The 21388-nt window shown below is 41.1% G+C and overlaps 1 protein-coding gene across 1 annotated transcript; it reads right to left on the bottom strand.

The window, feature by feature from the left end:
* Window positions 1-438: 438 nt before the first annotated feature.
* On the bottom strand, window positions 439-21045 carry snx9a (sorting nexin 9a). Its single transcript, XM_076299667.1, has 18 exons — window positions 20736-21045; window positions 18520-18606; window positions 17779-17853; window positions 16505-16594; window positions 10108-10219; window positions 8679-8814; window positions 7991-8075; window positions 7738-7863; window positions 7480-7597; window positions 6785-6915; window positions 6318-6421; window positions 5869-5972; window positions 5705-5782; window positions 5516-5592; window positions 3473-3562; window positions 3059-3173; window positions 1721-1812; window positions 439-1568 (listed from the first exon to the last, which is right to left on the bottom strand). Exons 1-18 carry the CDS (start codon window positions 20745-20747, stop codon window positions 1521-1523), a joined length of 1680 nt encoding a protein of 559 aa, XP_076155782.1. The 5' UTR covers window positions 20748-21045; the 3' UTR covers window positions 439-1520.
* Window positions 21046-21388: the final 343 nt, after the last annotated feature.

The raw sequence follows: 21388 nt of genomic DNA, 5'->3' as shown, positions 1-21388 counted from the left end.
CTGCAGAAATGAAAACATCTTTTACAGAATTACTCAAAGCCTCTTGGAGATTGCAGTGAAGGAAATAAGATTTTTTTCAGGGAACTGGAAGTAAAAACAAATAACACCAGGTGACAAGAAAACCACAACAGCTACCACGCTACCACACACACACACACAGACACACAGACATCTGCTCCAGAGGTTGACATTGGATAAACCTGCTGTTCATTTCCTTCCCTTCCTGTTTAGTGCCAGTTGGCTGTTTCCTCCTCCAGACTGTCTCTCACCAATCACTCTCTTTTTCATCCTGCTCATCCAGACTCACAAGACTAACGGCCATCTAAAAGCATTCTTTGGATTCCCTGTCAAGTCTATCAGACTGTGCCCTAGTATACCTCTGTGAATTATGAAACAAAAGCTTTACACACCAACAACAAAGTACTCCTGCACACATGGTAAAGTAGTACAAATAGATATTATTTATTATTCCATACAATATATAAAGTTACATTCATTTAAGTGTAATGTGTATTGAGATGAGGATGAATATGATGACTTTACAATATAAGTATTACGTTGAAATGACACCAAATCTTACATGAAAATGAGAACTTTCAGGTAGAATCTGGATTATCAGCTACATAACAAACTGTGTATGACATAAAAGCCCTTTCAGGATAAAAAAGATGCATTAAAGACATAGGGTATTAAGGGTTTTGCATTTGGTCACATGCCCCATAAGGACCAGCCTCAGTGACTTAAATCAGTGGAAATGACATAGGACCCTAATTGAAAAGGCCTACAGATTAACTAACGGCAATTTAATTGCGAGGCAAAATCCTTTGCTAATTAAATACGATGAGCAAGATCTTAAGATCAAACATCAGTGGGTTAACTCAGTGTTTGCCCACACCACACAGTGTTCATGCATAAGACACTTAGCTCACTGAGAGACTTTTTTGCCCATCATTTAAGTCAGGGCCCATGGAATCTACAACAAAAATGGAGATAGGAGCAGGAAGCAGCACTGCATCTCTGAAGGCAAACTTAAATGACTGCCAATGAGATCACAGAAGGAGAAATTTAATGGTGAATGTGAAAGTACATGTATGTTACACATATCTGTTACTAGTTGCCTCTTTGAACTGAATTCTAATGTTGTCTGGTGGCTCAGCAATGTTTAATGGCTTTAAGACACTAATTATTTGTCCAAATGCCACATTACCATCTGGACATGCTACACGTGGTTTATTAGATGGATGGACATGTATTCATGTGATGGCAAGGCGCAAAACTCGATGGCATCCTCAGTTTGCTCTCAGTTCCTCTTTTCAAAGTTCAGTTCCTTGAAATGTCAAACCAAATTCGTCTGCAAGACTCAGGTGCATTTGCTTATGTATCTATTTTAAACATCTGACTCACGTCACACTGAGAAAAGGCATTGGTGCATTGCACAGATTTCTGGTCATGTTAAAAAGAAGTTTTAGTTTGAAAGTGAAAAGTCACTTGAGTTACGCGGGAAGTTGAGTTACGCGTCTTCATAAATCGGCATACTGACCGAGTGCCTGCCTCAGTTTGTCAGCAATCTAAAGTAAAACACAACAAAGGACACAGAGGAATCCATTATACAAACACATTCAGACAATGACCAAGCATGTAATATGTACAATAAAAAAGGAACAAAGTTTTTATTCCACAATTACAGTTAACATTTGCTGTCCAATAAAGCAGTCGTTACCGTTTCATAGAACTTGACCTGTTGCTCAAGGTAGAGGCGCATGACCCTGTTGTAGTCATAGATACGGTTGCTATGGAAGTGGTTCATCTCGGCTGGGGAAACAGATGCCAGGTTAAAGGTGTTGGGTTACACCACACACAGGTGAGAAACAACACCACACTCTCGACCAAATTATACGGTAGGTGACTAGAGAAAAACACTAGATGGCACGCAGGTCTTGTGACAGACTGTGGTAATGAATGACCACGCTTGACATGTGGCATCAGAGCTTCAACAGCAACAGGTAATGGAAACAGGAAGTAAAGTATACATACTCTTTTGATCCCTTGAGGGAAATTTGGACAAAAGGATGTTAGACATCCACATCCAACCACAATGGTATCAAGCCAATGAAAAGATCTGTTATGTAAACACTGTTGTGGTATATGACACGTAAAGGCAAAGTGTGGTCTGTGTCTGGTCTATGTCTGTTTTTCTTTTTTTAATCTGGAGTCCTGGCTCTATGAATGGGAAACAAACATGGTGGCTCAGACAGAGCCATACGCTATTATACCAAACAATATGTTGCTTTGTTGAGCTCAAATATCGCACATCTTTCCACCAGAATCGTGATATGTAGAGCAGTGGTTCTCAACTGGTCTGGCTTTGGGACCCACAATTTCCCATGTTCATTAAGTCGCGACCCATATATATTTTTAGCGTTCAAGCCAATGGATATGGTGAGCTACATGGTAAGACAAGCAAAGTGCCTGTAGGCCTACTATGCGGATGTTTGGCATTAGCCTACATTTGTGAAGTCTTCAACTCTTGATGTCACCTTTCAAAGTACTCGACAGGTATGACTATGACTGGGGTGCCTTGTTTCCATGTGGCATTGTAGTTTTGATGGTTTCATGCTCTCATGTGCCAACCATCTACTGCACACCACACAATGGGGTTTCTGCTCTATTTTGTCCATATCCAAGCCTAGGCTACTTCAAATAATCAGAGTAGCAGCTTACTTGCGTTTACCACTAAAATTATGTCTAACACGACATGTCACATAAACATTGTCTATGTCCATGGCAATGACTGAGGCTACGAATGAAGTTTATCAAAATAAAGGTCCGATATTAGATCTGATAAGGTAGCATTTTAAATTGGCAATTTTTTATTTATTTTTAACCACAAGCTCTGCGACCCACCCAGAACGGTTCCGCGACCCACTTTTGGGTCGACCCACCAGTTAAGAACCACTGATTCTACATTTAAGATGCCTTTAAGAGGCCACTTTAGACTGTAGAGAGTGTATGAACTCTGGGGTATTTAGCAGAGTGCTAACAGTGTAGTGTGACTTACCCTGCAGCGAATAGGACATGGTGCTCAGGCGCTTGGCCATAGTAAGTTTGTCCTGGTGGTTGATTTTGTTCATGGCCACCAGACGGTCTGCCTCCTTCCATTTCTCAATGGCTGCCTGCAGAGACATATCAATATCATACACTGGTTTCTCACTGATGAGATTAAATCTAAATAACACCAACTTCTGATAGGATTCTTCTGCATTTATATACTGTACACCAACCTGATTGAAGCCAACAGTAGCTTGAAGTGTACATATCTTGTGTGTACGTATCTTATTGTATTTGCTCTACAAAACCAATTGCTAAACAAAATGATCCAACTGGGCCTCTTCAGCAATAATGATGAATGTTACAAAACAGTGTTAAGTGCCACACATACTTGACAGAAGTGGGTGTGTGCTTTCTACTGTACCTTATGGACTCCTATGGTGTCTGGGAAGCAGCCCAGCAAGCCTTTGTATTCACTGTTTGTTTCCAGAAGGAAATGCAGATCTTGCTTGGGCTGTGATAAGATGACAACAATATCAAACATGCAGTCCTCTTTAGGATGTGTCTGTTTTGTTCCTCAAAAACCTCTGCGATAAAATATATTTAAAAATAGAGGCTGGTGGAGCTGCACCCGTGTTGTGTCAGGGTTTAAGGTATCAGGGGAGGAAGTGAGGAAGCAGGCTGCAATATCCGATGAGGGGGAGGAAGTGAGTGTGTTTTCAGCCATCGAAGGGTTCAAGGCCAGGGGGCCGCACAAAGGATGCAGATAGGGGGGTCTCAGAAATATGGGGCCTGTGTGTGTGTGTGTGTGTGTGTGTGTGTGTGGTGTGTGTTTAATGACACTATGGTATTGTGAAGGTAACTGAATAACCAAAGAGAAGAAATATGAAAGATCTACATAGGCTTCTGTTAAATTCATGAAAATAACTAGATGTACCGCAGAGCGGTACAAAATATGACCGCCGCCCAGTCCAGCACATTTTTTCCACAAAAATAAATCACGCTGAAAGGCCTATATGATTCTAACTGTCTCACTAAATTGCATTATCCACACTCAATTATCACTGGTATCTGCTAGACAACAAGTACCAAAACATGATTAGTTCATAGATTTCACATGTGAAATTCATTTTATACAACCCCACCTCCATCTTGCCTGTTCATAATTCTGAGAAATTCTTGAATTGTGTGCATGTGTGCATGTACATGTTTATGTTATGTGTGTGGGTGTGTGTGTGTGTGTGTGCTTGTGTGTGTGCCTGCGTATGTGCCTGTGCATGCATGATGCATGCGTACATATGTCTACTGTGTGAGTATGTGTCATACGTATGATTACTGTGAATGTATGTGTGTGCGTGTGTATCTGTTTGTCTGGAGGCAAACATACGGAAAAAATTGGTCATCCTAGGCCCTACATTTCTCAAGATATTCACAGAGAACTGTGTCTGCCCTACCCTCCTTTCAGGGGGTCCAGCGGGGGGGCTACAGATCAAAACGAAAAACGACGGTTCCATGCTATCCATGTGGGGTTACATGCCCACCAAGTTTTGTGTACCCCGGTCTTTCAGTGTCCCGGGAATCCTTATTGGTGTACATCACTAAATTTACACATAAATTATTTTATTGTAAGGCCCCCCATTAACGAAAGTACACAAAACTTTGCATGCATTCGGAGGGTGTCATAATGATCCTACACTTTTAATTTCGTGCAGTTTTGACCATATCAGCCAGAGATATTTTGCTTTTTTGATTTTTTGCTTTTTCATTTTTAACTAGGTGGCGCTATACATGAAATAAGTGGTAATGGGATGGGTTGACATGCCCCCTTAAGACCAACATACATAAAAAAGGTGGACCTCCTAGGCCCTACGGTTCTCAAGATATTCACAGAAAACTGTCTCCAGCCACCTACAGGCCAGTTGGTGTATACTAAGATAAATTAATTTATTGTGTGGCCCCCCATGAACGGAATTCCACGAAACTTGGCGTGCATACAGAGGGTGTCATAATGATCCTACACTTCGTGCAGTTTTGACTATGTTAGGTCACAGATACCTGCGATTACAACATCTCATTTTTACTTTTTTGTGTTTAACTAGGTGGCGCTATACATGAAATGAGTAGTTATGGAATGGGTTGACATGGCCCCTTAAGATCAACATACAAAAAAAAAAAGGTCCTCCTAAACCCTACGGTTCTCGAGATAATCACAGAAAACTGTGTCTGCCCTACCCTCCTTTCGGGGGGTCAAGTCCAGCGGGGGGGCTACAGATCAAAACGAAAAACGATGGTTCCATGCTATCCATGTAGGGTTACATGCCCACCAAGTTTCGTGTACCCCGGTCTTTCAGTGTCCCGGGAATCGTTGACGGAAAAATTTGGGCATGCGAAAAAGAAAAAAAAAGAAAAAATCTGACTAAACCGCTTCGCTGCGCGGCGGTCATAATAATGCTGTACATTCTGTTACCTGTGATGCCACGATTTCCGCAATTTCTTCATAGGTTCTTCCTGTTGCAGTTAATGCTTCTGTAAGTGTGGGTTCTCCTGTGTGCAAAAAAAGGAAAACACTAAGTGTACTTTTTCTGTAGAGCACATACTACAAAAGAGTCTTAAAATAGGTTTTTGTCTGACAACAGTGTCTGTGTGCATACATTACCTGTATATCCACTGGTAGTGAAAACGTTGGAAAGGTTCTGAAACGCTTTCCCAATTTTTTGGTATTCTTTCTGTAGAGCTTGAGGACACAAAGTGACAACAAAAGTTTAGTTGAATGCTGATGTTTACTTCATGAAATAAAGCAAGCCTGTAACGGACACTTACGCCCTGTACACCTCTTCCAATGTAAGTGCCCAACGTTGAGCAGGTCTTTGACTCCATCGTCCATGGATTTTGTGAAACGGCTGTACATGTCACATTTCTGTTCACTGTAGTAAATAAGGAAGAGAAAAAGAAGACTTCAGAGGATCTTCACAGGAGCTGTGCAAAGAGATAAGGGAAACCTGCACACCCACCGCAGTTAGAATGCAATATCATTCCTCACGATAGTAAGTTAGAATCTACCACAAGTTTCTTGTAACATTAGCATTTTAGCCAGAAAGCATGGGATGCATAGTATGCAGCAACTGTGTTCGCTACAGTGCCTTACTCATGAGGTGGTGCTTAAGCCCCGAGAGTGGTTAAGCACCACCGTTACACCTGCTTTAAGTCAGGACAAGTGCACAGGTGGGACCAGTGATAGATAAATGGTCAAGGGGTTGGAGGTCACTGACACTTCTATGGGATCCAGATCAGGTGCCTCGGGCTCTATTGTGGAGAAGATCATCACGCCCATGGTTTCGTCTTTCTCTGCTTTCCTCTTCCCCACTTTCCAATCCTAAACCAAAACAGAGATGAATTCACGAGACTTCAAACCAAAATATCAGCATTCAATCTGTTAACATTGATGTAAAGTACTACGGAAATAACTGCTTTTTCATTTTTTTATTGTCAACTGAAACAGCTTTCAAGATATCAAGAGACTATCACCATACATTCATTTAAACAATCAAATACTTGAAACAGCTGTAGTTGTCCATTATTTTTTCAGCTTTGAAAAAAAAATGCCACCAGAGGCAAAGGCAAAACCACCAACACACAATGCGACAAAATCTATGTGCCTGCCTTATATTTTGCTCTGTAATTCTACATGATCAATAGCTTGATAAATACTTCTGCAACATTATATAAGCGACATTACCCTCTCATCCTTGTAGTTGACAAAAAGCTGGAAGACTTCGCTTTCGCAGACGACAGGATGCCGACACATCCTGCTCATCCAGCCCTGCAGGCGCTCCATTCGAATCTTAATAAAGTCATCGTCAAAGCGCCCTGGGCACACACAGACAGAACAGGGCAGTTTGCATGCCTAGTTTGTGTGGTTGGCACCGGGCAATGACTTACAATGATTCGAGTTATGCAATAGTAGATATACCTCAGCATCAGGCTTTCAAAACAATCCAAAAAATGCTATGGCTATTTTATGTAGACTTCACATATACAGTGGCAAGAAAAAGTATGTGAACCCATGCTAAAGAAATTGCCTTAATAAAAAAACCAATTTTCTTTATGAATGAATAATGTTTCGTAAATAAATAAATAAATGTTCTTTAGAATACAGGAGGCAGTATATGAACTCCTATGTTAAATTCCCATAGAGGCAGAAAACTGGTGTCCTTAAAGGTTGGATTTTTCCTTATTTTTTTAATTAAGGTATTAAGATAAATTTGTATTCCTCTTTTTAGTCAACTTTGGCATGGGTTCACATACTTTTTCTTGCCACTGTACATTGAATGAGCATCTTTTTACTATTCCCTTGCAACAAAATGCTTTGATATCTTCAAACAATTGACAAAAATATGCACCAAACAAACAGCTTCCGCAGCTGTGACAGACCTGTGATCTGCTTGTCTGGCAGACAGGGGATCGGGATTGCTGAGCCAAACTTTTCCAGTAGTCTCTCATACAGCCAGTCAAAGTGTTTGTATCTGTGGTTGACAGCTCTGTTTGTGGTCTACATAAAGGACAGAGCAACATAAAGGAAATTCATATATTCATTCACAAACAACTACGCATATAAACATACTTGGGCTGTATTCTGGAAAATTAGTTAAATACATCAAGTATGCGACCAATAAGCAATGTCTGACTTACACTTGGTGTGATTTGATATTCAATGTAACTCTTCAAGCCGTACATTTTGGTGCCCTTTTTGGGATCTGCAACGATGCAGTCGAGAGGTGTTTGAGGATACAGCCACACAGGACCCACCTCTCCCATCTTGACATGGAAGACAAGACATTCAGAAGTCCACATCACTGCATATTTATTAGAACTCATCAGAAAGCAGAGCCTATGCAGAGTGTGTAAATTATGTTACAGCAGGTGGCCGCCAAGCCTTTCTTACAAATATCGATAATCTTTCTTTTCCTTTGTTGGGAAGTTTTCCAAGAAGGTAGACCTCTGGATTTGGGGTCTTTGAAAAGGGAAACCTGCAACACACATGAAAGAAGACTTCATGAAAGATGGCCACAAAGGCTAGAGGAAAACCAGGCAGGTTTCAGCACTTTCTTGACTGGTCAAAAGATTTTTTCAAGATTTTTAAGATTACCCATATATCAGAAAGTCACCTATTTACGCCCGTGCCCTATTTTTTTTACCCTTTTACGTGTATGTGACACATAATACTAATTTCTATACAAACCAAGACAGCGGATTCCTAAAGAAGCGCATGCCATGCACCCATCCCATAAGTGTATGTAAATTAGCTATGTACCAAAAATGACATTGTACAGTGACTCGAAGCTGTAAACAGTGTTGTAAAGCTGCGTGTACAAATCTGCTTGGAGCTCCAGTGGGATTTTGATTTCCCAACGAGAATTCTCAGTCTAACCGTTGATGTGCCGAGTGAGTGGGGGAAATAGGGCACCCACCAGCCCAGCACCAAAAAACAGATTTTGTTCAAATCTACACACCTACAGTATGGCTACTGAAAAATCCTAATTCCAATAATAATTATCGCTTGAATACAAGTGTATGCAACATCACTGAATGTTACTGCCAAACTGCGAGTGGTGTGGTTCTGTTAGCCTCACTTGTTGAGGGAGATTTTCATGGAGGGGTGTGAGGTACCCCCTCTCTGTGTGGCGCCCCCATCCTCTGCCTGGGAGTAGCCACCGGCTGACCTGCCATCATCAGATTCATCATCCCACTCGTCGTCATCTAAGGACCCTGTGAAACATACCCACGTAAACACACACACACACACACACACACACACACACACACACACACACACACACACACACACACACACACACACAGTCAGGATGAGACTTCCAAGAGCAGTATCTCAGGTCTCAAGCATGGCCCGCAGTGTAGTGTAGTAAATGGTCAGAAACTACACAGACACCCAAAGCTAGTTTAGTTCACCTATAGCCTAAAAATAATGTAAGCAACTTTATGCATGTACATGATTTTTTCTATTTTTGTATTGTATACATACAAAAATAAATGTAAATTATTATAGTAAATTGTTATTGCTGTAATTTTATTTAGAATACAATATTAATTATATATATATATATATATATTTATTTATAATAGGCAGAACAAGACAAGACATGCTGTATTTAAAATATTTAATAGGCTGCTGCTATTTACCTTGCTCTGATTAACGAGAAAGTAAAAGCCTCCATAATTTGTCTAGATTTACAAATTACCCGGATTGTCTTGAAATCGTCTTCATCAATAATTGAAAGATCCATTGTGGCAGCATATTAAAAAGAATGTAATAATAACCTTACTTTAAACACACAACCATGTTTTTAAGTGTTTATATATTTCAGTGTGCATGGCACATACATAAATATTATGATGACCATTTATAGACAAAGAAATACACACGGGTACTATCTCAAGAGGTAGCAAAACATCCCAGTATGAACATTATTTTTTCCACCGCTTAGTTCAAAAGGTCAGTATGGTGTGAAATGAGTGCTGTGTGGAATGAATGTTTGTTTTCTAAACTCTGAGCTTCTCTGTGTGCCCAGTGTCTCGGCACAGTCTCCCCCTCGGTGGCCCCGACCCATCTTCATTCACTGACTCCCACTGACCCCTGTCTAATCTACAGCCACAGTAGCCATGGCTCTCGGGCGCCGGACAGAGACTGATGAGATTCACTGCGTTGGAGAGGGAGAGTGCCCCTTTCCTTGCTGGCTGTCTTTTTTTTTTTTTTTTGAGAGGGGCCAGAGAGAGGGGCTAGTCTGTCTGCAGGACCACATGAGTTGTGAGCGCCTTGAAAATTCTTCCGCCCCGAGAGCGGAGAGTGGCCGAGAACACAGAGTCCAATTTGAAAAGCTGCCAACACTGAGCTGGGTGTCAATGTTTGCCTTTCGGTTTTTAGTTCAGTTGTGTTTTTTGTGTTTGTGTTTATGTTTTTGTTTTGTTTTGTCTTTTTTTAATTTCAAAAACAAGTCATACAAAGGGTGCAATAAAAGGGCGTAAAATAGAGCAAAAGTTTACCCTGCTGTTGGAAGGCGGGTGTTTGTTGTTGTCCACCATAGTCCCAATTCCCAGGGGGACTGTTATTGCCTGTCCATGCTGAGGAAGACCAAGGGTCACTGCCATTTGTTCCCTGCAAATGTAAAACAAGTCAACACAAAGCAATCAAATGTGCAACAGACTAGCAGGCTAACATGGTAGTTTGTATAGTTTAAACTCTCTCAAACTTTTATTTTTCTGGCCTTGGGAGCTGACTACACCACATACATGAGACAAGGTTCTCTTACATGGAAAAGTTCCTGTCAAGAACATTTACTATGTTCGGTCACGTAAAGATGTCAATTACAGTAGTCTTTTTTTCCGGCAGTCTGCAAATGGCCTATGAGCACAGAAATATTACCACAGGCTCTGCACTTCATCAGAGAATGGGCATTAGGCAGGGATGTGTGGTGGCTCATTCCTCCTAGGACTAAATACAAGGTGGCTCTTAAGTCCCCTCTTCAGACGACTATCAGTGGGAGGGATGTGTCTTTAATGGCCCATCTCTCATTGATGTGTGCAACCTTGAAGCTCCCTAAAATGAGGACTCCTGATGCGACTGCCTGAGAGAGCATTTCCATTTCTCTTTCCATCACTGGTGAGTCATGCCTCTGGTTTCTAGTTTAGTGGTGGAGCAAACTTGACTAAAAAAATCAATGCAATGCTTTGCCATTTATATGACTCTGAGAGGCAATGGATTTCTGCTGAGGGTCTTTGGCCATTCCTCAGATTCAGAAACATTTCCGACAAAAAACTATACCATTCCCATTCACAAAAACTTCAGCTGGCTTTCTCTCTGCTGAGATAGTAGAGGTCATAAATCTAGCTGCAATGCTTTGCCATGCAAGTGGTTCTGAGGATGGCTGAAAAATGGGTTTTGGCCATTCCTGTGAGAGACATTTCCTACAAGTGTGCGGCCCTGTCACAGTCTTCCTGTCTACGGAGAAAGAGGTTGAGAGCTGCACTCATGCCAGAAGACACAGTGAGAGCAGAAAAGCTGAGGATGAATCTGCAGGCCAAAGTCAGAAACCATAGGCCAAAGTCAGAAACCACAGGCCAAAGTCAAAGACCACAGGCCAGAGTCAAAGACCACAGGCCAGAGTCAAAGACCACAGGCCAGTCAAAGACCACAGGCCAGAGTCAAAGACCACAAGCTTATCTCAGACAGAATTGTGCTTATACTGCCCATGCACTTGACAGCCCGTCATCAGGAATAGGATACATCCTGTCAGTAGACTGTAAGGGGAATACTTTACATGAGCCTGAAACCAACCATCTGACCCTCAACCAGACACCCACAAAGCTTTTGGTACGCATCATGACCATGTCCATGTGTGCAACATATTGTACACTTGGCTGTGGCTCTTCTGTAAGTGTGAGAATGAACATAGCAAGTCAGAGTTCAGGGTTCCCACTCTAAGTCAAATGTACAATTCCATGACCTACAATATAATGAATGGTACAATATAATGACCAAAGATTTCAGAGCAGCCGTGTAGCGTTCAATAATCTTTTACTTTTTTGCACGGAAGATGAATGGGCATTGAATAAACAAAGTTGGGCTAACCACAACTACTCAAGCAAGCAGTAAAGCTAACTAGATGTACCGCAGAGCGGTACAAAATATGACCGCCGCCCAGTCCAGCACATTTTTTCCACAAAAAGAAATCACGCTGAAAGGCCTATATGATTCTAACTGTCTCACTAAATTGCATTATCCACACTCAATTCTCACTGGTATCTGCTAGACAACAAGTACCAAAACATGATTAGTTCATAGATTTCACATGTAAAATTCATTTTATACAACCCCACCTCCATCTTGCCTGTTTATAATTCTGAGAAATTCTTGATTGTTTGTGTTATGTTTATGTTATGTGTGTGTGTGTGTGTGTGAGTGTGTGTGTGTGTGTGTGTGTGTGTGTGCGTGCGTGCTTGTGTTTGTGCCTGCGTATGTGCCTGTGCATGCAAGCGTACATATGTCTACTGTGTGAGTATGTGTCATACGTATGATTACTGTGAATGTATGTGTGTGTGTGTGTGTGTATCTGTGCACATGTGTGCACATGAAATGGGTTAACATGACCCCTGGAGGCAAACATACAGAAAAAAAATGGCCATCCTAGGCCCTACAGTTCTCAAGATATTCACAGAGAACTGTGTCTGCCCTACCCTCCTTTCGGGGGGTCCAGTCCAGCGGGGGGGCTACAGATCAAAACGAAAAATGACGGTTCCATGCTATCCATGTGGGGGTACATGCCCACCAAGTTTTGTGTACCCCGGTCTTTCAGTGTCCCGGGAATCCTTGTTGGTGTACGTCACTAAATGTACACATAAATTATTTTATTGTAAGGCCCCGCATGAACGAAAGTACACAAAACTTGGCATGCATTCGGAGGGTGTCATAATGATCCTACACTTTTAATTTCGTGCAGTTTTGACCTTGTCAGCCAGAGATATTGTGATGAAAACACCTAATTTTTTGCTTTTTCATTTTTAACTAGGTGGCGCTATACATAAAATAAGTGGTAATGGGATGGGTTGACATGCCCCCTTAAGACCAACATACATAAAAAAGGTGGACCTCCTAGGCCCTACGGTTATCGAGATATTCACAGAAAACTGTCTCCGGCCACCTACAGGCCAGTTGGTGTATAGTAACATAAATTAATTTATTGTGTGGCCCCCCATGAACGGAATTCCACGAAACTTGGCGTGCATACAGAGGGTGTCATAATGATCCTACACTTCCAATTTTGTACAGTTTTGACTTTGTTAGGTCACAGATACCTTCAATTACAACACCTCATTTTTACTTTTTTGTGTTTAACTAGGTGGCGCTATACATAAAATAAGTGGTAATGGGATGGGTTGACATGCCCCCTTAAGACCAACATACATAAAAAAGGTGGACCTCCTAGGCCCTACGGTTATCGAGATATTCACAGAAAACTGTCTCCGGCCACCTACAGGCCAGTTGGTGTATAGTAACATAAATGAATTTATTGTGTGGCCCCCCATGAACGGAATTTCACGAAACTTGGCGTGCATACAGAGGGTGTCATAATGATCCTACACTTCCAATTTTGTACAGTTTTGACTTTGTTAGGTCACAGATACCTTCAATTACAACACCTCATTTTTACTTTTTTGTGTTTAACTAGGTGGCGCTATACATGAAATGAGTGGTTATGGAATGGGTTGACATGGCCCCTTGAGATCAACATACAAAAAAAATTTTTTTTTCGAGATATTCACAGAAAACTGTGTCTGCCCTACCCTCCTTTCGGGGGGTCCAGTCCAGCGGGGGGGCTACAGATCTAAACGAAAAACGATGGTTCCATGCTATCCATGTGGGGTTACATGCCCACCAAGTTTCATGTACCCCGGTCTTTCAGTGTCCCGGGAATCATTGACAGAAATTTGGGCATGCGAAAAAGAAAAAAAAAAAAAAAAAAAAGAAAAAAATCTGACTAAACCTATATGACCGCCGCTTCGCTGCGCGGCGGTCATAATAACTAGATATAACCAATCCTGCGTGGAAATTTATTTCTATTAATGTATTTTGGCAAGAAGATTTGAAACTGCTACAACAAAATTCCCTGATATTCCATGACTTTTCCCCAACAATGATGTCTGGAATAGACTTTCCAAAATTCAATGATATTCCAGAAATTCCATGAGTTGTGGGAACCCTGTGAGTTACACATAGCTCTTTCCCACACTCGACTGCATGTGAGTGCTGTCTCTCTGGGCTGCACGGACCCAACGCCACCACTCCTTCTGGGGGAGGAATCTGACTATGTGCGACAGATGATATTTTACCAGAGAGCCAAGACCTTACAAAACCCTTATGGAACTGTTTACCAGAGTCCTCTTCTCTCTTTCACAGACCATATTTTTCCATTTGTAAGGCACTGGTATCCATCTACAAGGTCAACTCATCTTACACCACTAGGAGAGTATTTTGATTTATCTAGAGCGTCTTTATTTTATTTTATGTATTTGTTCTTTCTTTTTTCCATTTCTAGTCAATATAACAGCTCAAGGCATGAAACTGTATCATTAGGCTTTGTTATCACTGTTTTTGTGCATATTAGGTTGAGCTTACAGATTACATTCTTATTATTGGCAATGGTTAATAAAATGTTCATAACAGGTTAATTTTCAGACTGTGGCCATACATGTATTACATAATACATTTTAACACTAAAATAATTCACTAGATAATGCTTGCCCATTACATTCAAGTGTTTCCCAAATGGAATGGTAAACAGCCATACATACAATGCCTAGAGAGCTAACTGGGGATAATGCATGTGGGTCTTAAGGTCATTCACTTCTGTTGACTTTCACATTATGTTCACATTATGTTCACTTTCACATTTCCATAATGATTCAAGAACTAGGGAGCCCTAGGATAGCCCTTTCCACTAATCCAGCGGTTCCCAAACTTTTTCCCCCGCGGACCACCTTCTACATCCTGACTCGGCTCGCGCACCCCCACCATCCAACACATAAAAAAGTAACTCATTCTATTGACGCATTCCAGGCATCGTTGTTTAATTAGCCGCCCTACATGATAACATAATCAAAATGTGCAACTGGTCTATGAGCTCTCACGTTACAAAAAACAGTGGAGAACCACATTAGAATGGTTAGGTAGCATCTCACTGCAGACCACGAACTGTGGCTTTGGGCAGTCTGTCTCCCAATCCATCATACTTTAGCTTTCTTCGCGCAGTCTTTTCTGTCTCGTTCTTTCTTTTATCCCCCTGCGCTCCATCTCCACCTTCATTAGTCTGCCCCCATCCAATTCCATCGTTACCTGTGTCCTGCTCTGTTTCTCTCGCTTCTCCTCTTTGATCGCTTTAATTGGGCCTTTTGGACAGTGTCCCTGTTTTTAGCCAGTTTTCCATGTTTACGCAGCCTTCTACCTAGCCTATACTTCAACGAAACTAACGCGCCAGATATTCTGGCTGCCCGCAGGAAATCACGTGTAGCCTATTGTGTGTAGCTTATTTTTTAATGAAAACATACCCTATTATAGAGTTTACAAATGATTTCCTTTAATTTCACGTTTCCATATCATTATAACCCGATTCAAAATTATGTATTATTTATGAATTAATTAGAGTATTAATTAATTAATTAATCATTTTCAACTCCTTTCCGCCATTGCCCTTTTCATCTCGCGTACCCCATAGTGGCAGCTCGCGTACCACCGGGGGTACGCGTACCACAGATTGGGAATCCCTGCACTAATCCATACACAAGGACTTTCCTCTGCTGGGAATAGTGAAGTATTTACTGCTTTTGCGCTCGAATGCATGTCATGCAATTTTACTGGGGTTTCCCAATGGCCTAGCCAGCTGCAAGATACAGCCACTGCTGCACACTGACTAGAGGACCACCACACTAGCCACTAGCATGCATGTGTATTGTACAGTATGTTTTACAACAGAGACATGACATTTCCTTGACAAAGGGACATCCAGATGCAGTACACACAAACAATGTGTGCATACAGAAACATATTGTCATGTAGCTTCCCCAGCAAAAACCCAGGAATGGTAATGTTACAGGACTACATTTAGTTTTCCACTTCTCCTCTTCACTTCGACTCAGCAGTAAACACAGAGCAAAAATGGGCCACTGTGACAGTGAATTAGGAAAAAAATAGAGCAAGAGCAGATCACTGCAAATCCTGCTCGCTGATGGCGTTCAGATGTCAGTGGCTCCTCAGCAAGGGGTACAGCTCAACAACAATCAGCGTGCATTCAGTCAGGGCTACCCCCCCCCCACACACACACACACAGACAGACAGATCTCTAGAGAAGAAAGCCATTGGACAGGATTCCCTCATCTCTAGATCCATAATGATGCCTATTTGCGATCATTCTCATTTGATTTGGCATGAAACAGAGGACGACAATAGCTGAGCACACAGTGGCCCAGTCTCATTATGCCCACACTGACTTCAGATACACAAGGCCAGCCGATGAACAACACACCGTGGGGCAACAAGAAGGTGGAGGATTTGGGGTATATGATGACAAATAGCATCTAATCTTTTCCCAAGACAACCAGAAACCTAATCTCAAGCTTGCAGCTGCACACTACACAACACAGGATGAACCACAGACAGGATGTCATGCAAAGACATCTGAAAAGCCTATTTGATACCAAGCAACACAGGCTTTTGTTGTATGTGAAGGCCCTTGATGGTATTCCATGCAAGATTTGCGTGGATATCTCTATAAGGGCAAATACACATCGTACCAAACAGGGACCAGAATCAATGCAGGGACTTAACCGATGTCCTCATAAATCAAAGATTGTGCTTGCTGAGCTGCTGGGCCGGAATCTGCATCTGTACCTGAGTGTGTGCTGGTTCAGAGCTGTGAGCATCATAGGATCCTATTGTGGCTTGTGTTTGCTGTGCACTGGGAGCTGCACTAGAGTTCACCTGGGGTGGGGGAGAGGAAAAAGGGAGAAAGAGGTTAGCACCCTCCACAACATTATACATTTAGTAAACATTATATATTTAGTTAACAGAATATTAATATATAGAAAATAATATATATATATATACACACACTGAACACTTGGTTAAACCTCCTAAAATATAGACTCTAAAATACAAAGAGTTCTGATTTTAAAATAGAACTTCCTAACATGGGTGAAGTGCTTAGCCTGAGATTGCCAGAGCTCTGAAAGACACAGCAAGCGTTGCTTGCTCTTGGAGCATGTGGGAACAATCTGTTATGAGTTGGAAGCATGTGTGTCGGGGGCCCACAGCCTCCATTCTGCAGCCATAATCAATAACATCTGCTCCACACAGTGATGGTGACTTTGCATTCTTCCATGGACAGATGTTTCTTTGCTTACTACACAGAGGATTGATGTGCAATGAGGAGGACTAAGAGACAGATGGATAGATGCATGCAATTCAATTTCAGTTCAAGTTGCTTAGTGCCGTTAGCAACTGACACCGTCTCGAGGCACTCTGTAGAACACCTCCCCTACTCCCTTTGGAGCAACAAATCAGTTCTGAAAAGAGGAAACCATCTGTCTCAGGCCATCCCAATACATCACAATACCGATAGAATCTGATTCATAGTGATGGTGATGATTGTACATGATTGTACAATGTTTTTTTTTTCTTTGCCTAATATATACAAGTTTGGTGAAATACGCATAGCACTAACAGAGGCAGATGTAATGTTATTCTGATGTATATGTGCTCCTGATCTAGCCCAGAGTTGGCAGATTAAATGCCAGATCAGAGTCTCAGATCTGATCGAGAGTGCAATGATGTATCGCCGACACCCTTGTCACAATACTGCAAGGCCTTTCTTAATTTGTGACCGATGACACACTTGCTGTGGATGTCTGCTTTGGCCTAAAGTCACCACTTGTTCTAAAGACAGCTTATTTTAAAAGTATTTAAATGACATAGAAATGTGTCTCCTTGCTGGTAAAATCATTTCATGGCAAGTACACAGTCACAATTCTGAGAAAGCAGACTCACTTTGTTCAGATATATTGATCAACAGAGACATTTTTCAAATAGTTTGCATGAAGAGTCACAATGGGCAGTACTGACACAACACTGCTGCAGTTCTCTCTGGCTGACTCCTTTTCTCCTACCTCTATGTAATCTTCCGGGACAAGACCCACATCCCCGTTTGAGTTCTGAGCTTCTATCCAACCACCACCTACATTCTTGGAAAGAGATATGAAAGGACTTTTTGTAAAGGATAATGCAAAGAATAAACAACATCAATTTATAACTTTATAACACTACATAACTAAAAGAATAGTTAGTCATAGTTGAGAGGAATGCTTCATACTGCTGTGATATGGTAGACTGTATAAGCGCAGAGAAATCTAGGTCACTCAGAAGTGAACACTGCAGGAAAACATGCAGTCACAGATAAGCATGGAAATGCACCGTGAACGCATGTATTTGCATATGGGACTATTCTATACTGAATGCAGACAATGTTTTCATACACAGACATACTGCAGTTTCCTATTGATTGAGCAACTTCTTATCGCAGTAAAGAGCATAAAGGGACACAGGAAACTGCATGTAATTAAACCTGCTATAATTAATGGATTAAACACTCGACTATGAAATGGACTGATAGATCGATCGGTGTAATTAGTATGAAAATTCAGCTTCTTAATCATAGTTTCTGGGTTGTTTGCTCCTTTGTGGTTGTAAACTGAACCACTTTGATATGTAGACAGAATAAGACATTTAAAGACATCATTTTGCAGTTTGGGAAATACTGATAAACTTTATCTGACAGTGTACCCCGAATAACTAATTGATTAATTGAGAAAATAATCAACAGATTAATCAAAAATGCATTAATCTTTTACCTGGTTTATGATTGTGATGGTCTCTCCTTCTCTCACAGAAAGTTCATTGTTACCTGCTTCAGCTATAAACTCATACAAAACCTGCGCCTATACAAATACAGAAGAAACATGTTAATCCACTGTTAGTATGTTATGTTTATAAGTTCAGTAAACTCACACAGACCTGTCCCTATAAAAATACATTTCAATGAAAGAAAAATACACTATTGTGAAGCACTATGAGTTTTATGAGCAATACACCACATTCCCAACAATACACAACAAAACACAGATTGGAAGGTGGAATGCGACCGACACCTTACTGTAGAGGCCTGAGGTGCAACATGTGATCTTCCACTAACATAATTACAACAAAGTTGATTTCTTCAGAATGTCTGTGCAGAGCAGGGAAAACCACAGCTGTTGCGACACCATGACAGGACAAACAAGTCGACCTGGATGCATTTACACCAACAGAAAACATTGCTTCTGGCATGGGGGCACAGCAGAGAGTAAATAAAACAGAATGAGAGTGAGAGGGAGTGTAAAAAAAAGAAAGAGAGAAAGAGAGGCCGTAACCCTACAGTGTGGAATTCCTCTTGCTACACAAAACAACCAACAGAAGCACTCATTTTACACACATATTTTATGTACTGTAGTGGGGTCTTGCACCGAGGAGACAATGAGGGGACTATCCTTGAGCGGTTTGTCTTTACCACTCTGTTCCTGACATACCGTTTCCTTTTCCTGTTCAGCAAAAATCACAGCATGAAAACGACACACCAGTGTTCAGGCATGTCTAGGCTTTTAGGATCAAATGCGAGGCATAATAGTAAGGATGCCTGCGATGGAGTGAGTGTCTTTCTCATAGAAATACAAACTATGTTTGGGCCATGACATACATACATGTATCTGTGTGGAGCCAGAAAGATTGAGGCAACAATGGGTGACAATTAGCCACTTTTTGAAGTATGTTTCACTAAGCTGTTGGTAAATCATCAAACTAATTTTGATGTTGGTCAAGTGAAGACATATTAACACATTCTCATTGGCCATCCAGACCACACACTATAGGCCTAATTTAATTGGTTGGGTATTGTTTGGAACATTCCCAACAATATCTTCAAAAGAGATCAGTTGACACTGTTTTAACTGAAGTGGCTTCAGACAACATGCAGCACTCAAAACTAATCTTTACTCAAAACTTTACTATAACTTGGAGAAGCTATAGACTGGCTGTCCTGATAAATATCAGAGGGACAAACATAAGTTTCTGTTGACATAAAGTATTTTTGTAACATTTGGTTTGGTTGGAATGACTTGTCATGATAACTGCAGAAGTGACTAAGCACAGTTCTAAGATGTCAGACTGACATTAGGCTACTGATGATGGGAAGTTTTGTAGGGTACCATGGGTGCTGATTGTCTAGAAAACGTTTTGTCATCCTGGCATGTCATGCTGGCCAATTCCAAATGAGAAGCTGTCATAAGCTTTTGTAAACAAAAAACAACCTTGCATAGGCGTTATGAACTTGATATAAAAGTTGATTAAAAAAGACGCCTTTACATGACAGGTTGGAAAATCCTGTAGGTCTTATAGTTGTAGATAGTTAGTCTCATACTTATGTATGTTGGTTATAAAGTCACGAAGGGCTAAAGTGTGTGTCATGTAGCTGGGTCAACCCATGGTATTAAGTAAAAAGTTGCTACACTATAAGGATGTTTTTGAAGGATATCTACTACATTACCTTGCCTATCCACCCACAAAGTAAACCTTAGGTTATGGCTTATGTCTACATTGTCCTACCATTCAGCACATGTCCCTAAATCAACAAAATGCACAGGGGACTACAAATAGCCTTCTTCTCACTACTGTTGTGGCAAAATGACGTTTCTCAATGCGTTGGCCTCCTCTACTACGTTACCAACTCCATCACAACATACCATAACAGTCATGTTTACAACACAGTCACAAGAGCACAACGCTCACATTTATTTTATCTTTGCAATACACTGAAACAGAAACAGCAACACTACAGTAAGAGACACAAACAAACATTCTTCAGGGACAGATAAATTATGTTTCAACTCTGAGGTTTCTGTCACTATAACCTCTTCAGGTAGACTATCGCTATTCAGGGGAGTAACTTCACAGCTAAACAAATATGTTCACCTATAATGCTGTTTTGGTATAGTAGGCTATAAAAGAGTAGCCTAATGCCAAGTATCATACGTACCTTGTTTGCCATCTTAGCAGCATCTATCTTTCCAATGTGTGAAGGGGCAACAAAACACTCGTAGTTTCATATATCCGTTCGGGAAAATATCAGGAAAACGACGGAGGAGCAGCAGTTCACTGAAACACGCAGTTGTCGCCAAGCAAATATTTACCACACGAACGGAATGCACGCCCCGTTGGACTGAACAACGTTACTTACAGTAACCTATTCTTCGTTTAAAATCCCAGACCCATGGACACCCGGAAACCACATTCGCTTGCCACAAAAACTGACAGGTTGCAATCCTAACCTTACCGATGAATAGTGGTTCCTCCTCCACACATACTTGCTACTAAGTATCAGTTTTCAGCACTGAAGTTTCTGACAAAATGTAGCTTGAAGATGAAGGCGTAAATGTGGCATAACATCGTTTATTTGGTTATCTATGGAAAATATTAGGCCAAGGGACAATAAAGAAAATGTAGTGAATTTGAACAATTTTTTTTCTTGTTGTATGCTTCAAAAGTGGACTGGGTTACTAATAATTGGTCATTATTAGGCTGCTTTCAAGTGATTATTTGAGGAACGATAGCCTAAATGACACTCATTGGCCTTCCTAACACAAAGGCGACTGGTCGCTGAAGAAACTAGAAGAAACGGTCAACAAAAGT

Source organism: Alosa pseudoharengus, unplaced genomic scaffold (assembly GCF_046254945.1).
Source record: "Alosa pseudoharengus isolate Yale_2024_CS ecotype anadromous, Long Island Sound unplaced genomic scaffold, YU_APseudo_1.1 YU_APseudo_1.1_scf_22, whole genome shotgun sequence".
NCBI lineage: Eukaryota > Metazoa > Chordata > Actinopteri > Clupeiformes > Clupeidae > Alosa > Alosa pseudoharengus.
This window is presented reverse-complemented; position numbering and strand designations above follow the sequence as displayed.